At 33.3% G+C, this 14,656-nt stretch overlaps 1 protein-coding gene across 17 annotated transcripts in view; it reads right to left on the bottom strand.

Moving 5' to 3' along the window:
• The window catches only part of FIP1L1 (factor interacting with PAPOLA and CPSF1), a 75,647-nt gene that overhangs the window by 8,410 nt on the left and 52,581 nt on the right, over positions 1 to 14,656 (bottom strand). For 9 of the 17 annotated variants that reach the window (XM_026016518.2, XM_026016523.2, XM_072748992.1 and 6 more), the window contains 3 exons: positions 9,863 to 9,917; positions 8,396 to 8,451; positions 2,354 to 2,567 (listed from right to left, as the gene is read on the bottom strand). In XM_026016518.2, the coding sequence (XP_025872303.1) occupies positions 2,354 to 2,567; positions 8,396 to 8,451; positions 9,863 to 9,917 (325 nt within the window). Of the gene's footprint in view, positions 1 to 2,353; positions 2,568 to 8,395; positions 8,452 to 9,862; positions 9,918 to 11,948; positions 11,976 to 14,656 lie in introns of all 17 variants that reach the window. The other 8 variants (XM_072748993.1, XM_026016520.2, XM_026016516.2 and 5 more) reach the window with 1 other exon arrangement.

Consider the following 14,656-nt stretch of genomic DNA (forward strand, 5'->3'; position numbering starts at 1 on the left):
CAGCAGTACTTGCCAGTACACCACAGCAGGATATAAATTCTTTTCAGTGGCACAAAAAGTTTTAGGGAACCAACTTCCAGATTCACAACTTCCTTATTTATCTTTCTTAAATCTGAACTGCTTAATGATATACCAGCAGGTAAAACATGACACTTCTCCAGCCAACCTCTTTTCTTATCATCAACTTTCCAGCCCTTTACAAAAGGCATTCCTTTCACCAATTTTACTAAGATACATCGACTCAGGGTGTGTAAACCATCAGGGGTTTAAAAATATCTAATTTAAAATATTAATATAAGATCTATTTTATTCAAGAAACAAAAAAGCTTATATAAGGAAGGCTCTAGGTCTTCCTGTATTATACATTTTTCTGTCAAAGGTAAACTATGGAGTAAGAAATGGGAGTATTCTGTGTCCTGATGTTCTAACTTCAGGTACTTCGTTGGTGTAGTAGAAGTCCTAACAATTTTCCTTGACCTAGTTCAAACAAACAAACAAAACCAAAAAACCGCACACAAGTCCCTTTCAAGGGAAACAAATCAAAGTGTTGAGGGAGAGCACCTTATATTAAGTGAAGAGAAAAATGAAATCAGAACTCCGTGATAAAAACAGAGTGTGATTTCGTTGTCAGGCTTGACAACAGCTGTCTTTTACAAACTATGTTATATGGTAGCTATTTTCCATAAATGGAATGGGGGAAAATGACAACTCATGAAAATAAATATTTAAAACACATAAATATGTTTTATTTTTTATGGATTTTTTGCAAAGATCTATTAAAATTAATCCTTTCTGAGAATATTAAGTTAAATAAGATGCAGCTAAAAGAATCAAAAACAGTAACAAGTCTTGGTAAGACTTCTGGTGTTCTTCCATGAAAACTGGGAAAACTAGATTTTAATTCCTTAATGTACTGGATTGAATTGTATCTCCCTCACAAAAATGATGTTCAAGTCCTAACCTTCCATACCCGTGAATATAACTTTATCTTGGAAACACAGTTTTTGCAGATGTAATTAAGAGGTCATATTGGATTTGGCTGCCCCCAAGCTAATGAATGCTAACCTTATAAACAGAGGGAAATCTGGACACAGACACAGAAGGGAGGATGCAATATGAAGACAAACACACATCAAGGATCTCTAACAACTATGAGAAGCTATAAGAAAGCGTGGAATAGATTATCCATCAGAGCCTATCAAAGTGACCTTACTCTGCTGACCCCAATATCAGACGTCTAGCTTACATCATAACTGCAGAGAGACAGTATCTGTCGTTGCAGACTGCCAGTCTGTGGGATTGTTACAGCAGCCCTATGAAACAGCTACACTGAATAACAAATACTTTCACAAATCAGGTTTCCAATTCTCTGCTTTCAACAAAGTCAAGTCATGGCTGATAGGGCTGACAGATCCTTAGAAATAATTTTAAATATAGGTTAACTGTTATTCTGACATCACTGAATCTAAAGGTGCTCAAATAATTAAACAACAGAGCCACAACAAAATTCCATCTTTTCTCATTTAAGTATTTTACGTGAACAAGGTTTCTCAGTGCTTACATCACTGTATATATTTTTAGAAGAAATGTAATTAATGGCAAAGTCTGTTTTTTCCTATCAATAGTAATATTCACTCACGGATACAAGTATTAATTGGGGATGGCGAAAGGTCCTCCATAACATTAAAGGATGAAGTTCCACTGAATTATTTTCAGAAGTTGCATTATCTTCATATATAAAAATGAGTAATAATTAAAATCAGGGAAAACATTTTTAAAAATACTTAATCTAACGGTCATAAATTTTTTTAGTATTTAAACTTACCACAGGTATGCTGCAGGAAAGATGATGGAATGATCAACTAAAAAAACTTATTCAAGAATAAAAATATTTTACAGAAATAAGAATTCAAAGAGAAATGCAAAATCTCTGTTAAAGACAGTCTGTTATATACATTTTTAAAAAATGGATGATGATGTTTAGCAAATCACTATAATGTTCTTAACCCACTGGATGAAGAGTGATGATTTTATTTTAAAATTATAATGTTCATAATACACTGGAAATTATGTCTCTATTGCCAACTATTTAAACTTAAGATGAAAAATTAAGATGGAAAGATAAAAATTTCAAATTCTTTTTAAGGAAGAGATGAATAAATTCAAGACTGTTACTTTACATAATGGAAAGCCTTTATGAATTAAATAAATCTTGACGCTTTTAAAATGGTTATCTCCTAACTACTCTGAAAGCAATTCTTTCCCAACTGAATTATATTTTCCATCCTTACACCAAATGTAAACTCTGTGCATATGAAACACAAGTGTACAAATTCCCACACACTCAACAAACCTGTTAAAAACACTTGGTGTAGGACTATGATCCCGCTCCCGCTCTCTTTCTCTGGTGCGTTCTCTTTCTCTGTCCCGATCACGGTCTCGCTCTCGGTCTCTGTCTCTGTCTCTATCTCGGTCTTTCTCTCTTCTTGAATAATAGTCCCACTGCTTGCTGGTATCCACAAGACTGGGCCATGAAGGAGCAGAACCAGGAAGGTGGGGAAAGGCAACTAAGGAAAACAATTAAAAACAAAAGTTACAGCACTTAAAAAGAGAAAGAGCAAAACAACAACAACAAAAAAAACACCAACCGAAAAAGACAAAACTCCCATCAAAACTGTTTCAGTAGATTATAATAGAAACCTATTTTATAAATAGAAAAGAGAAGTAACATATGGTGAATACCCACAGTTTAGGGTAATATCCAGAAGCAAACCTTAAAGACTTAATATATAAAGACTCATTTGGCAAGGTCAATGAATCAGAATTAAATACACCACAAACTTTCTGACCAAAAATGAAAACAAGATATCTTCAAAGTACTGAGAAAAAGTAATGGCCAACCTAGAAATAGGTACTCAATAAAATCAAATCTCAAGAATAAAAAAAAAGACATTCACAGATTTAAAAATGAGAAGTTTGAGATCCCTGGGTGGCTCAGCGGTGTAGCGCCTGCCTTCGTCCCAGGACATGATCCTGGAGTCCCAGGACGGAGTCCCACATTCAGCTCTCCGCGCGGACCCTGATTCTCCCTCTGCCTGCCTGTCTCTCTCTCTCTCTCCCTCCCTTCTAAATAAATAAATAAACAAACAAAATTTTAAAAATGAGAAGTTTTAACAGACCTGACCAAAAAAACTTCTATGAGATATATACATAATACATTCCAAGAATAACCACTAAAATAATAGAAACAAAATGTATAATTTCAAAACAACATAAGGAAAAACAGAATTTAAAAAAATCACTTGAAAAACTCAGTTCAAAAAGACTTGGAAAAGATGGGGGTTGGAGGAGATAAGTTTAATTAGTTCAATAATCACAATAATTCAAGAGATTGAATTCACCAGTTAAATGATAGAGTTTGATTTGTACTTTTAAAAACTCTAAAAACCAATAAAAAAATCCCTCTAACTATATTCTGAATATAGGAAACATAAACACACACAAAATGGCTGAAAGTAAAAGGAAGGGAAGAAAAGGAAAATATCACACCCCACACCACCCATCTCCACAGGAGCAGCTTGATTAATGACAAACTCACACCAACGGGTTACCTGGGACAGAGGGGTTGGATGAGGACAGGGAATTGAAGATGCAGCTCACCAAGCAGACAGAACAAACTAAGCTTCCAGGTGGTTAGCAACACAAGCTTTAATTTTTAAGGAGTAAAAACTAGTATGAATATAGGTAGAAACAGAAAAATCCATCATCATGGAAATTAACATACTTCTCTCAATTATTACCACTTGAAGCAAACAAAAAAGTTCACGACAGATATAGAAGATTTGAGCAAAACACTTTTAACAGGCTTGATTTAATGGACATAACACAGAATACTGCCCATAACAGCTAAATAAATAATAATCATTCTTCTTAAGCACATATGAAACATAAAACTATATGGCATGCTTTCATAGGATAAGTATAGTAGACACCATAATCTCCATATATTTCAAATTAAAGATGTATTTTTGAAAACTCAGGGGTCAAAAAATTAATAAATTTCAAATCATTTAGGAACTGAGCTTAAAAACAGGACATATCAAAAGCATAGAGAGCAAATTGTTCTGGGGATAAATTTAATCTTAAAAAACACTACATTAGAATAGATGGAAAATTAATGAGCTAAAGCTTCCAAAACTTAAGAACTTAGACACGAAGAGAATAATCCAACAGAAAGGAGATAATGAAAATAAAAGCTACCATTTAGGAAAGAATCATACAATTAAAAAAAAAAACCTGAAAGATGGTTTTTAAAGACTAGACAAATTAAACATAACAATATTCTGACAAGATTAGGAAAAAAAGAGGCCACATCAACAATCAGAACCAAAAAGAAACTGTAACTACAGATGTTACTGACATGAAAGAAATAGAGAATACACTTTATCTCAATGCTAAAAACTTAGCTGCAATGTACTAATTCCAAATAATAACTTACCAACAAGTGACTCAAGAATGAAAAAAAAATCTTGACTAGTCCCTTAACTATCAAAGATACTCATCGGTAATTTAAAACCTTCCCAAGAGACTAGCTTTTACAGGTAAGTTTTACAACTTATAAGATATAGACCATCCTAATATTATATAAACTTCAAAGAATGGGAAAAAAGATTATTCCCCAACTTATTCCATATGGCTTATATAACTTTAATACCAAAACCAGTTAAAGACAGTAGAAATAAAGAAAAAGCATAAGCTAATCTTACATATGAACACAGATGTCAAAATCCTAAATAAATCAGTGTTTTGTTTTGTTTTTTTAAAGATAACCAATCATGACCATGTCAGGTTTATCTCAGCAAATAAACAGTGGCTATATGTTAGAAAAATTTAGAAATTTACCACATTCACAGATTAGAGAAGAAAAACATGATTATCTTGGAAAGCATTTGATAAAACGCAATATCCATTCACAGTTTAAAAGCCCTTGGAAACTTTCCTTGATCTGATACAGGACTCCATCAAAAAAAAACAGTAAATGCCTAGTGGTAAATGTAAAAGAATTTCTTAAAAAAAAAAAAAAAAAAAAGTTTTTTGCTTAGTATATATATGTATATATATATATATATATATGTATAAATAAAACAAAAACCAATCCTTTTCTAATTACAAGTAATTAGAAATAGAACAGAAAGTTCAAATGACTATATCATTTAAAACAGCAACAAAAACATACGTACCAATGACTAAATCTAATCAAAGATATGCAAAAAGTATTTGGAGATAATTATAGCACTTAAATGAAATGTATAAATATATTTTTAAATATTTTATTTATTTATTCATGAGAGACACAGAGAGAGAGAGAGAGGCAGAGACACAGGCAGAGGGAGAAGCAGGCTCCATGCAGGGAGCCCGATGTGGGACTTGATCCCAGGTCTCCTGGGCTGAAGGCGGCGCTAAACCGCTGAGCCACCCGGACTGCTCTTAAATGAAATATATTAAAGAACATCTCCATAAATGAAGAGAGTCCTTCTTCATGGACTCAGTGCTGTAAGATATGAATTCCACACAAACTGATCCAAGCATCAATGCAATTCCAACATGGTTTAGTTAGAGCAAGGACTCTAGAGCCAGGCTGCATGGTTTCAACTCCTGATTCTGCGACTTATTGTGTGATACTGGGGACACCACTGAATTTTGCTGTTCTTCAATGTCCATAAAATGGGAATAGTAACAGTATGTCTACTTTATAAGGCTGTCAAGACTACATGAGTTAACAGTTTTGTCTAAAGTAAGCATAATATAAATGTTAGTTATTAATCAAAATCTCAATACAGTTTCTCATGCAACTTCCAAAGCTGATGTTAGAATGAATATGTAAGAGCAATGACGCAAGAATACTTTTGAACCAGACTAAGTAGATAGATTTTGCTGAACAAGGTATCAGATTTACTACAGAATTCATAATTAAAATAGTGTGGCATTATTAGCACAAGAAGAGTTCAACTAGTGAATAGTCTAGGAAGCCAAGAAACAAGATTCAGGAATACTTAAGAAACCTGATATATGAATGGATAGGACATTATGGATCTCTCAGGACAGGCTATTCCACAGATGACATTGGTACAATTATATCTTTATAACAAAGGCAAAAATGCCTTTCACATGGCTTAACACCTGAAAAACAAAATTTGAAAACGTTTTTTGGAAAAAAAATTTGAGATGGATAAAGTCAGAGTCCTAATATGAACCCAATTAAAATGTAGTAGGACTTTACACGGCTAATGAAGCATAAGAAAAAAATGGTATTTTCAATTTATTTGCCATAGGAACTTTCCCCTTTGCATGGCCTGAGTATTATAATTATTTCTAATGTATACAGTATCTACATAGTCATAATAATAGAAGTATGATTTATTGTTTAACTTTTAGAATAAAAAACTTATCAGGGCACAGAGAGTTTTGGTTATAGGACAGAATAAAAAGTATCTGTTTTCTTTAGAGATTTTTATTTATGAGAGAGAGAGGGATGGAGAGAGGGAGCAGGGGGTGGAGCGGGGGGTGGGGAGGAGGAGCAGAGGGAGAAGGACAAGCTGACTCCACACTGAGTGCAGAGCCCAACGTGGGGGGTCAATCTCAAGACTCTGAGATCAAGGCCTAAGTTGAAAACCAAGAGTCAGTCAAACCAACTGAGAGCTACCCAGGTGCCCCAAATATAAAAGTTTCTAAGCAGAAGGATGGCTGACCAAAGCTGGGAGGCAGAGGGGGAAGAAGAGGTGAGGGCTTGGAAATTTGCACAGTAACAGATATTGATGGTACATGAATGAATATATATAAAGAAGAACAAAAACAGTAGTATGTCACTGGTGGGGAAAAGAGAGTGGCAACATGTAAGCAAAATACGCATCTATCAGAGGAAGAGGGTAACAGATGGTATCTACAGTTATATAAATCAAGAAACAGGGTAATAGCTTATGTATGAATGCCATGCAGACCATCAGAAGAACTAAAAATCATCAAAAATGCTCTCTCTGCAGTTGATATTTCTACAAAGATTACTTAAAAAAAAAAAGATTTTATTTATTTATTCACAAGAGACACACAGAAAGAGGCAGAGACATAGGCAGAGAGAGAAACAGGCTCCTTGCCAGGAGCCCAATGCAGGACTCCATCCCAGGACCCCGGGACCACGACTTGAGCCAAGGGCAGACGTTCAACTGCTGAGCCACCCAGGCGTCCCCAAAGATACTTTTTAACTAGGTCTTACTTTACAAGCATAATCTTAATATGCATAGCAGTATTTGAGGATACATTACAAAATTTTAAAATAAATTAACAAAGGTAAAACAGAATTACCAGCAAAGCCAAAGATGTATCTATTACCTTCATTCCAAGGTTTTGATTAAGATGAAGAAAACTCATAACTTTCTTCTCATTAATTTCTGCAATATGCTTTATAATCGTTATCACTAAAGAATTCCTTTATTTAAAAAAAAAAAAATGTTTCTCCCTGAGAGAGGAGTTGGGTTTGGTAAAGAAAACTCTTGCTTATTGATTAAAAATTTGCACATACTGGGATCCCTGGGTGGCGCAGCGGTTTGGCGCCTGCCTTTGGCCCAGGGCGCGATCCTGGAGGCCCCGGGATTGAATCCCACATCAGACTCCCGGTGCATCGAACCTGCTTCTCCCTCTACCTATGTCTCTGCCTCTCTCTCTCTCTCTCTGTGACTATCATAAATAAGTAAAAATTAAAAAAAAAAATTTGCACATACTACTTTGAAAAAAAGCTAAATGCTTAATTAATATTTTAAAAAATGAAATCTTCAGACACCTGGGTGGCTCAGTTAAGTGTCTGCAAACTTATGTTTAGTTTACTGTATCTTTAAAACCTAGTACAATGCAAAGCACTTTTAAAATGAATGATCAAGAGATCTAAGCAGAAACTAGTATCAGAAATCCTTAGAATGGATTATGTTGTTAAGAGTGAATAGGAAAAGAGGACAATGATCTAGAAGAAAAAACAGCAAGGGAGAAAAAGAACAAGGTTAGTTGGATGCCCTGAGTTAAGAAACAAAAAGATTAAGAACAAAGACTGAGACAATTTGCTGACAAATCTTAAATTCTTTTAGGAAAGGGCAAAGTACAAATATCCCTCTTGTATCACCATTTGTTAATTTTTAAAAGTATAGTTGATAAAACTTTTAATTTTTAAAAGTATAGTTGATAAAAATTATTAAGTAATCCAGAATGTAAGACCTAGTTATTCCATTACTTAATATTTTTAAATTGCTCTGTAAGATAGTGTTTTACACCATGGAAGTATGTTTTCATCGCTTTAAAATTTTACTTAAGTACTGGTTCAAACTGAATCTGGGCAACTGAAAATGCTTACCATTGCCATATGGAAAAGCACGTGCAGAACGACTATCGTAACCAGAGGAATGTCCACTGTTGAAGAAAAATGTATTTTTATTATGTGTTGCAAGTAAGTTCTAAGTTTTAATAATTTGGTACAAATGCAAAACATCAAGGCAGAATTATGACTTTCATTTAACCATCATATAATGATAAATCTTAATTCTGTAATTTTATTTTTTGATATAAAAAACAGGCTTTTAATCTCAATATATATTAAACCTAATACCCACTTGTAAAGAAAACCATAGCTTGCCAGTACTATTTAATGTGAATAATCCAATAAATTCAGCTTGAATCCCAAGATAACAGAAACCTTGAGACTAAAAAAGTACTTGGGAATTCACTAAAATTTAGTCTTAAAAAAATAGGTTTTAAGGATTCAGAAATTCAGCCCCACTGACAGAATAAACAATAATACTTTTTAACATTCTGATTGAGAAAAACATATATTTAACAAAGGCTTAATAAAATTAAATCCTTCTATTTTCCCAATTAAGATTGTTCTGAGCTTTATCATTTTTTTTGAAAATCTTGCATGATTTGATGCTACTGATATAAAGTTCTCACAATATTTCTAATATAATTTGGGTCACTTTTCAGAAATACATTATTTTCATGGAGTCTACTTGCTACTTAAGAGGAAACAGTAATAGCTACCATTTTTTAGTGATTTCTACCTGCTAAGAATTGTGCTGATGTGTTATATTCACTAGCTGTTTTAATCTTAACTCTATCAACCCCACTTAGTAAAAGGAAACTGAGTCTCCAAGGGATTATGGACCTTGCCTAGCAGCACGAAGCTAGGGAATTCTGAAGTTAAAATTGAGCCAGGTCTGTGAGATTTCCAAAGCCTTATGTTGCTAAACACCATTCTGCCATCTACGAGGTAAATACTCTTTAGTACAGCATTCCAACTAACATAAGCCAGAAATGCAGGACATAAAAAAGAAGGTTACTGCCATATAGAATGGATTCAATTTTCCTTTGAGGAAGTTGAGTTACAGCAGGGTCAAAAGGAATAAGGCAGCTTTTCTTTACTATGGTTCCTGATAATAACTGTCCTTACTTAATTCTAAAACAGACATGCATTATTCATTATTATCAGTCATCTACTTGGCTATCCCACAAAAATGACTAGAGCCAAGTTTTTACCAATCTAGGGGTTTCTTTAATCAGTGTATCCTAAATCAAAGCAAGACATTTCAAAAATACTGTCATTTGGTTTTCTCTGTCCTGTTTTGTTACAGAACTATATATATATAGGTCCAACATCTTATATAAAAGTAACTGGTATAGTTCTAGACTCATGAATTTAAAAAGGCAAGTACTATTTAATGTCTACAAAATTAAATCTTTGAAGATATTACCAAGATAAGCATAGGACTTTTCTGTCACAAGTCTACAAATGATAAATAGTTTTACCCTATCCATACTGATTTACCTTTCTATTGTTGGTATAAGAGATGGAGGTGGAGCGCCTGGTGGAGGAGGAAAACCTGAAACATTCAATCATAAGGTAAAAAAAGTTAATAGAATGTACATTTAATGTCAAGTGTGAAACAAAGTTGCTGCGTATCACTAAATTTCTCTGGGGACATAACGTGCTTCTCTATGTTATAATGGACAGAAAAAAAATGGAGCTTAAACTTACAAATAGATTTTTTGAATAATAAAACTTTAAATGAACAGTCTGGTCTAATACACAGAGCACAAACTGGGAGTCAGGACACCCGGTCTTATTTTCAGCACCACACACAGCCCATTTTGTGAGTATGAGAAAGTTAATCTCAATGCCTTACCTTATCCATATATAAAACAGTAGTAGTGTTGCCACCAGATATGTTATACTTGAAATACTTTTGAAGAAAAGCAAATAAAATAGCATTTACCTCTTTCAAAAAATGTTTTTATTTTAGATGTATAGAAATGTCCTTAAAATATATAATTTATAAATAAAATCTTACCAGTAAATATATAAATGCTTAAGGCTGAGAACATCTACCATAAAATATGTTTTAAACAGCACAACCCTAAAGAACTATTTTACAGAAGGGCATATAATATAGTTTTTGGATTAGTTTAGAGAGAAAATAATTTGCACCTTTATATCATGAGGTCTGTATTCTCAATAATTCACAATACCTAAATGAAATACCATAGAATATGGCTAAAAGGGACCTTAACAGTTAATCTACTCTGCACTTTCAAATTCAGATGGGCAATAAAGCATCCCAACAAAAGACTTTAAGATTCAACTTAAATACCTTATGATACCAATTCCTTATGATACCAATTCTTTCCAAGTTTTAACAACCCTCACTATTAGAAAATGAATTAAATTATATAATTTAAATCTTTCACACTACAATTCATATGCTGTCCTGAATGAGAACAAGAAGCAATCTATTATCGTACCCTCTACATATTTGAAAACACTTCCACTAGGCCTCATTCTTTAGTATTCTATGTAAAAATGAATCAGTTCTCTTAACCTTCTCAAAGTCCATTTAAATCAATTTTTGGCCCTGCTACAAGTTGTTTCAAATTCACCATGCTTATCTTCACTACCCAGTTTCAAGACCTGTAACTCCTCTATTAAACATCTCAGAACTCTGCAGTTTAGCAATGACCACAATCCTATCCCATACAGCTTTTCAACCACATTTTCTTTTAAACTAGACACACCAATGATTCTTTCTCTATGACTTTTCCTGATAGGCCTTTTTCAGACACATTGATACACAATGACTCACTATTCCACAAATAAATATGTATACTATCCTATGGTATCTAAACTCCACTATTTCTCTTTATCAAGGTCATCCTGAATTCAAAACCCACCCTTCCAAGCATGGTCATCTCTCTTTCTCTTTATATTCCTTGGCTCTGAATACTGAACTCAGAAACAAAAACACTTGCTATCATATTGCATCACATTCTAAAAATATTTAAAACCACAACACTAAAAAAGTGTAAAAAAATAACCCTTGGTCATGTATAAACTATTGATCACACCATTACAACAATCAACAATTTAACAATCACTCTTAAGAACAACCATCTGACCAGTTGTCAATCTATCTAATTGTATGGCTCAGAACGTATTTTTTCACGATACTGAGTTATGCCAGCATGGTAAAAAAAAAACCCAAAAACCATGATAAAGTCAAGATAAATGATCTCTTCTCTTTGCAGCTGCTTTATCATATAAAAAAATTCAGTGGTCTTAAAAAATTCTTTTTCATAAAAATTTTATTTTATATCCCATACTGTTTTCTTCAACAAATTGATAAGGTGAGGATTTTCTCAGAATCTCTCTTGCTACAAAAATGGGTAAGACAGGTATAAGAAAACTAAGTATCTTAATCAAAACTGGAATGAAGCAAAGGCAGAGCTGAAAATAGGACCTTGAAATCCCAATAGCCTATTCCATAGTCTAACCACATCGACACTGCCCCTCCTGTAACTACAAGCTTGAAATTTCATGTTTATTAACAATGATGGAGAAAACATGAAAAAAGTTTTACCTGGAGGTGGTACAGTTATTGGAATACCTAAAAAACAAGTGATGAAATTTAATATAGTAATTGGATTTTATAACCTGTTATGTATTTATGCCATCACCAAAAAAAAAACCCTTTGAAATAAAACCCCTTGCCTCATTTTCCTGGCTTATTCACTCAAAAAGAAACATTCTGTATTCTTGCAGAGGACCAACAATTCCAGCATAACATCCGACTTCCTGATGAAAACCCAGTCTAACAACTTGGTAACAAGGTTTCCCCTACTAGGTGTAATCACAAACAAAGTTAGACATCAATTTAAAAAGCACACTTGTGCATTTTTTTGTGCACAAATATCAAACTCCATGAAATTAACACTAAGTTTGATAGTCAACACCTGATCTTGTTATTTAATATTTTAATAGGGAAATTATCAATAGACTCTTTAATATCGCAGGTCATACAAGGTTAACTCCTAAGACGATGAATATTCACTTTAGTAAAGCTTTGTGGGACGTTCAAATGTTGATTTAGGTTTTACTACTGTTGACAGGACTGGGGAAAGGCTATTATTTCCTTTGATTGTGGGACTAGAAAAGGGGGGGGGTATAGCCAATTCACATATATATATATATACCCCCAGGGCACAGTAAGATAAATGTGAACAATTTACTTCTATTGGAGTCTGTAAATACTATTTGAGTGACTCTCATTTATTTACATACATTATAAACTTTAAGAAATAAACTATGTATAAATAAACATTCTCAATTTACACTGGTCAAATGTGCCCTTAAATCCTAATGTAAAACTTATGTGGCATACAAATTCTACTTTTTGTTTAAAGAAAAATGACATTTCTAAGTAGGAAAATAGAAAAAATTATTTTTTCATGAAAAATGTTATACCATAATAACTTCAACACAGAATGATTTACTAAATCCTATCTTAAAAACTGCATCAAAATTAGCTCAAAAGATGAAAAAAAGTCAAGTTCATTAAATGCATGGGGAAAAATATTAAAAACAATTACTTTTAAGTGTTTTCTTGTCAATAGAAACATCTGTTAATAATTTTAAAATTTCTCTGCATGTTTTACCAGAACAAGAGGTTTATATAAAAAAATCTTAAGGCAAACAGTGGCCTTAAAACAGAGAATGAAACACCTGATTTAACCACCCCTTACAATAAGAGGATATGCTAAACTTACAAAACCAACAAGACTGAAAAAGATATGTAAAAGACATGTGAACCATTATGTTTCGAAAAACATTACACCTCCAAATGTCTACTAACTCAATCTACACTAAATGGCAATTCTCATCCATCCTGAAGTTACCGTGCTGCTTCCTAAATTACTAAACTAAAAGAATCCAGCAAACAATACAAGCTAGCAGAGTCCCAGACACCATACTAAATGGGAAAAGTAAGAAAGGCAGAGCATATTAAACGTTCTTAATATCTACTATTACCTAATTTTGTTCAGAACAGTAATTGAGTGATGAACAAATATTGAGGGCATATGATATAATGATTACTGGGTGTTATATAAGACTGAAGAATCACCAAACTGTATCTCTGAAACCAACAATACGTTATGTATTAACAGAATTTAAAAAAAAAAAAGAACAGTAAAAAGTCTTTTAGAACACTGTTTAACTTCACTGTGTAATCCAGTTTTTACATTTAAATACATGATTTTTTTTTTTTTTTTTTTTGGGTGTACAGTAGTCCCTCCTTAGCCATGCTTTCCAGTTTCAGTTATCTGCAGTCAACCACATTCTGGAAGCAGTGATCCTCCTTCTGATGAAATGTCAGAAGGTCAACAGTAGCCTAATGCTATGTATGTCACTGGGCCTATGCCATTCACCTCACTTCATCTCAGGACATAGGCATTTTATCAACTCACGTCATCACAAGAAAGGTGAGGACATACAACTAAGATATTTTAAAAGAGAGAGAGAGAGAGAGAAAAGAGATCACATTCAAATAGCTTTTATTGCAGTATATTGTTATAATTGTTTGATTTTATTACTGTTGTTAATCCCTTACTGTGCCAAATTTATAAATTAGGCTTTATCATAGGTTATGAATGAATGGGAGAAAAACGTAATATATATGGGTTCAAGACTGTCTACAATTTCAGGTACTCATTGGGGGTCCTGGAACATATCCCTTGCAGGTAAGGGCAGGGGATGGGAGGAGACTACTGTATAAGATAAAGAATTATATGAAATTCAGCAAACCACTCCGTGATCCTAATGAACTACTTAAATGAACTCATGAGCAACATGCAGCACTTTGGCTAAAGCTTACTACAGCTTACTAAAATAAAATGTAAATGCATACAAAATAGCTAAGAAATTACTAGTCAGCCCCTCTCAAAATTTAGCCTTCAAAAGCATCTAAGTTGTCAAATTTTCACAAGACATAAAGGACTTACAACCAAATTATTAAATATGCTATGAAGGCTGTTAAAATTACACTCTGCTTTTAATTTTAGTATCACTACAGTAGTATCATAGGACAGGTTTTTAAAAAATCAACTGGAAAGAATAAAGAAAAAAAATCTCATGCTATTCAAAGATCTCATTCCAGTAACTATCTACTCATCACAAAGTGAGCATGTGAACTAGAAAAGGCCCTTTGTGTGAGGTTTCCATTTTATGTAAGATATTTCAATGCAAATCTTTATTGGTACATGTTCACTGAACCAGAACCACAAAGCTGAT

This window comes from Vulpes vulpes, chromosome 2 (assembly GCF_048418805.1).
Source record: "Vulpes vulpes isolate BD-2025 chromosome 2, VulVul3, whole genome shotgun sequence".
NCBI classification, from domain to species: domain Eukaryota; kingdom Metazoa; phylum Chordata; class Mammalia; order Carnivora; family Canidae; genus Vulpes; species Vulpes vulpes.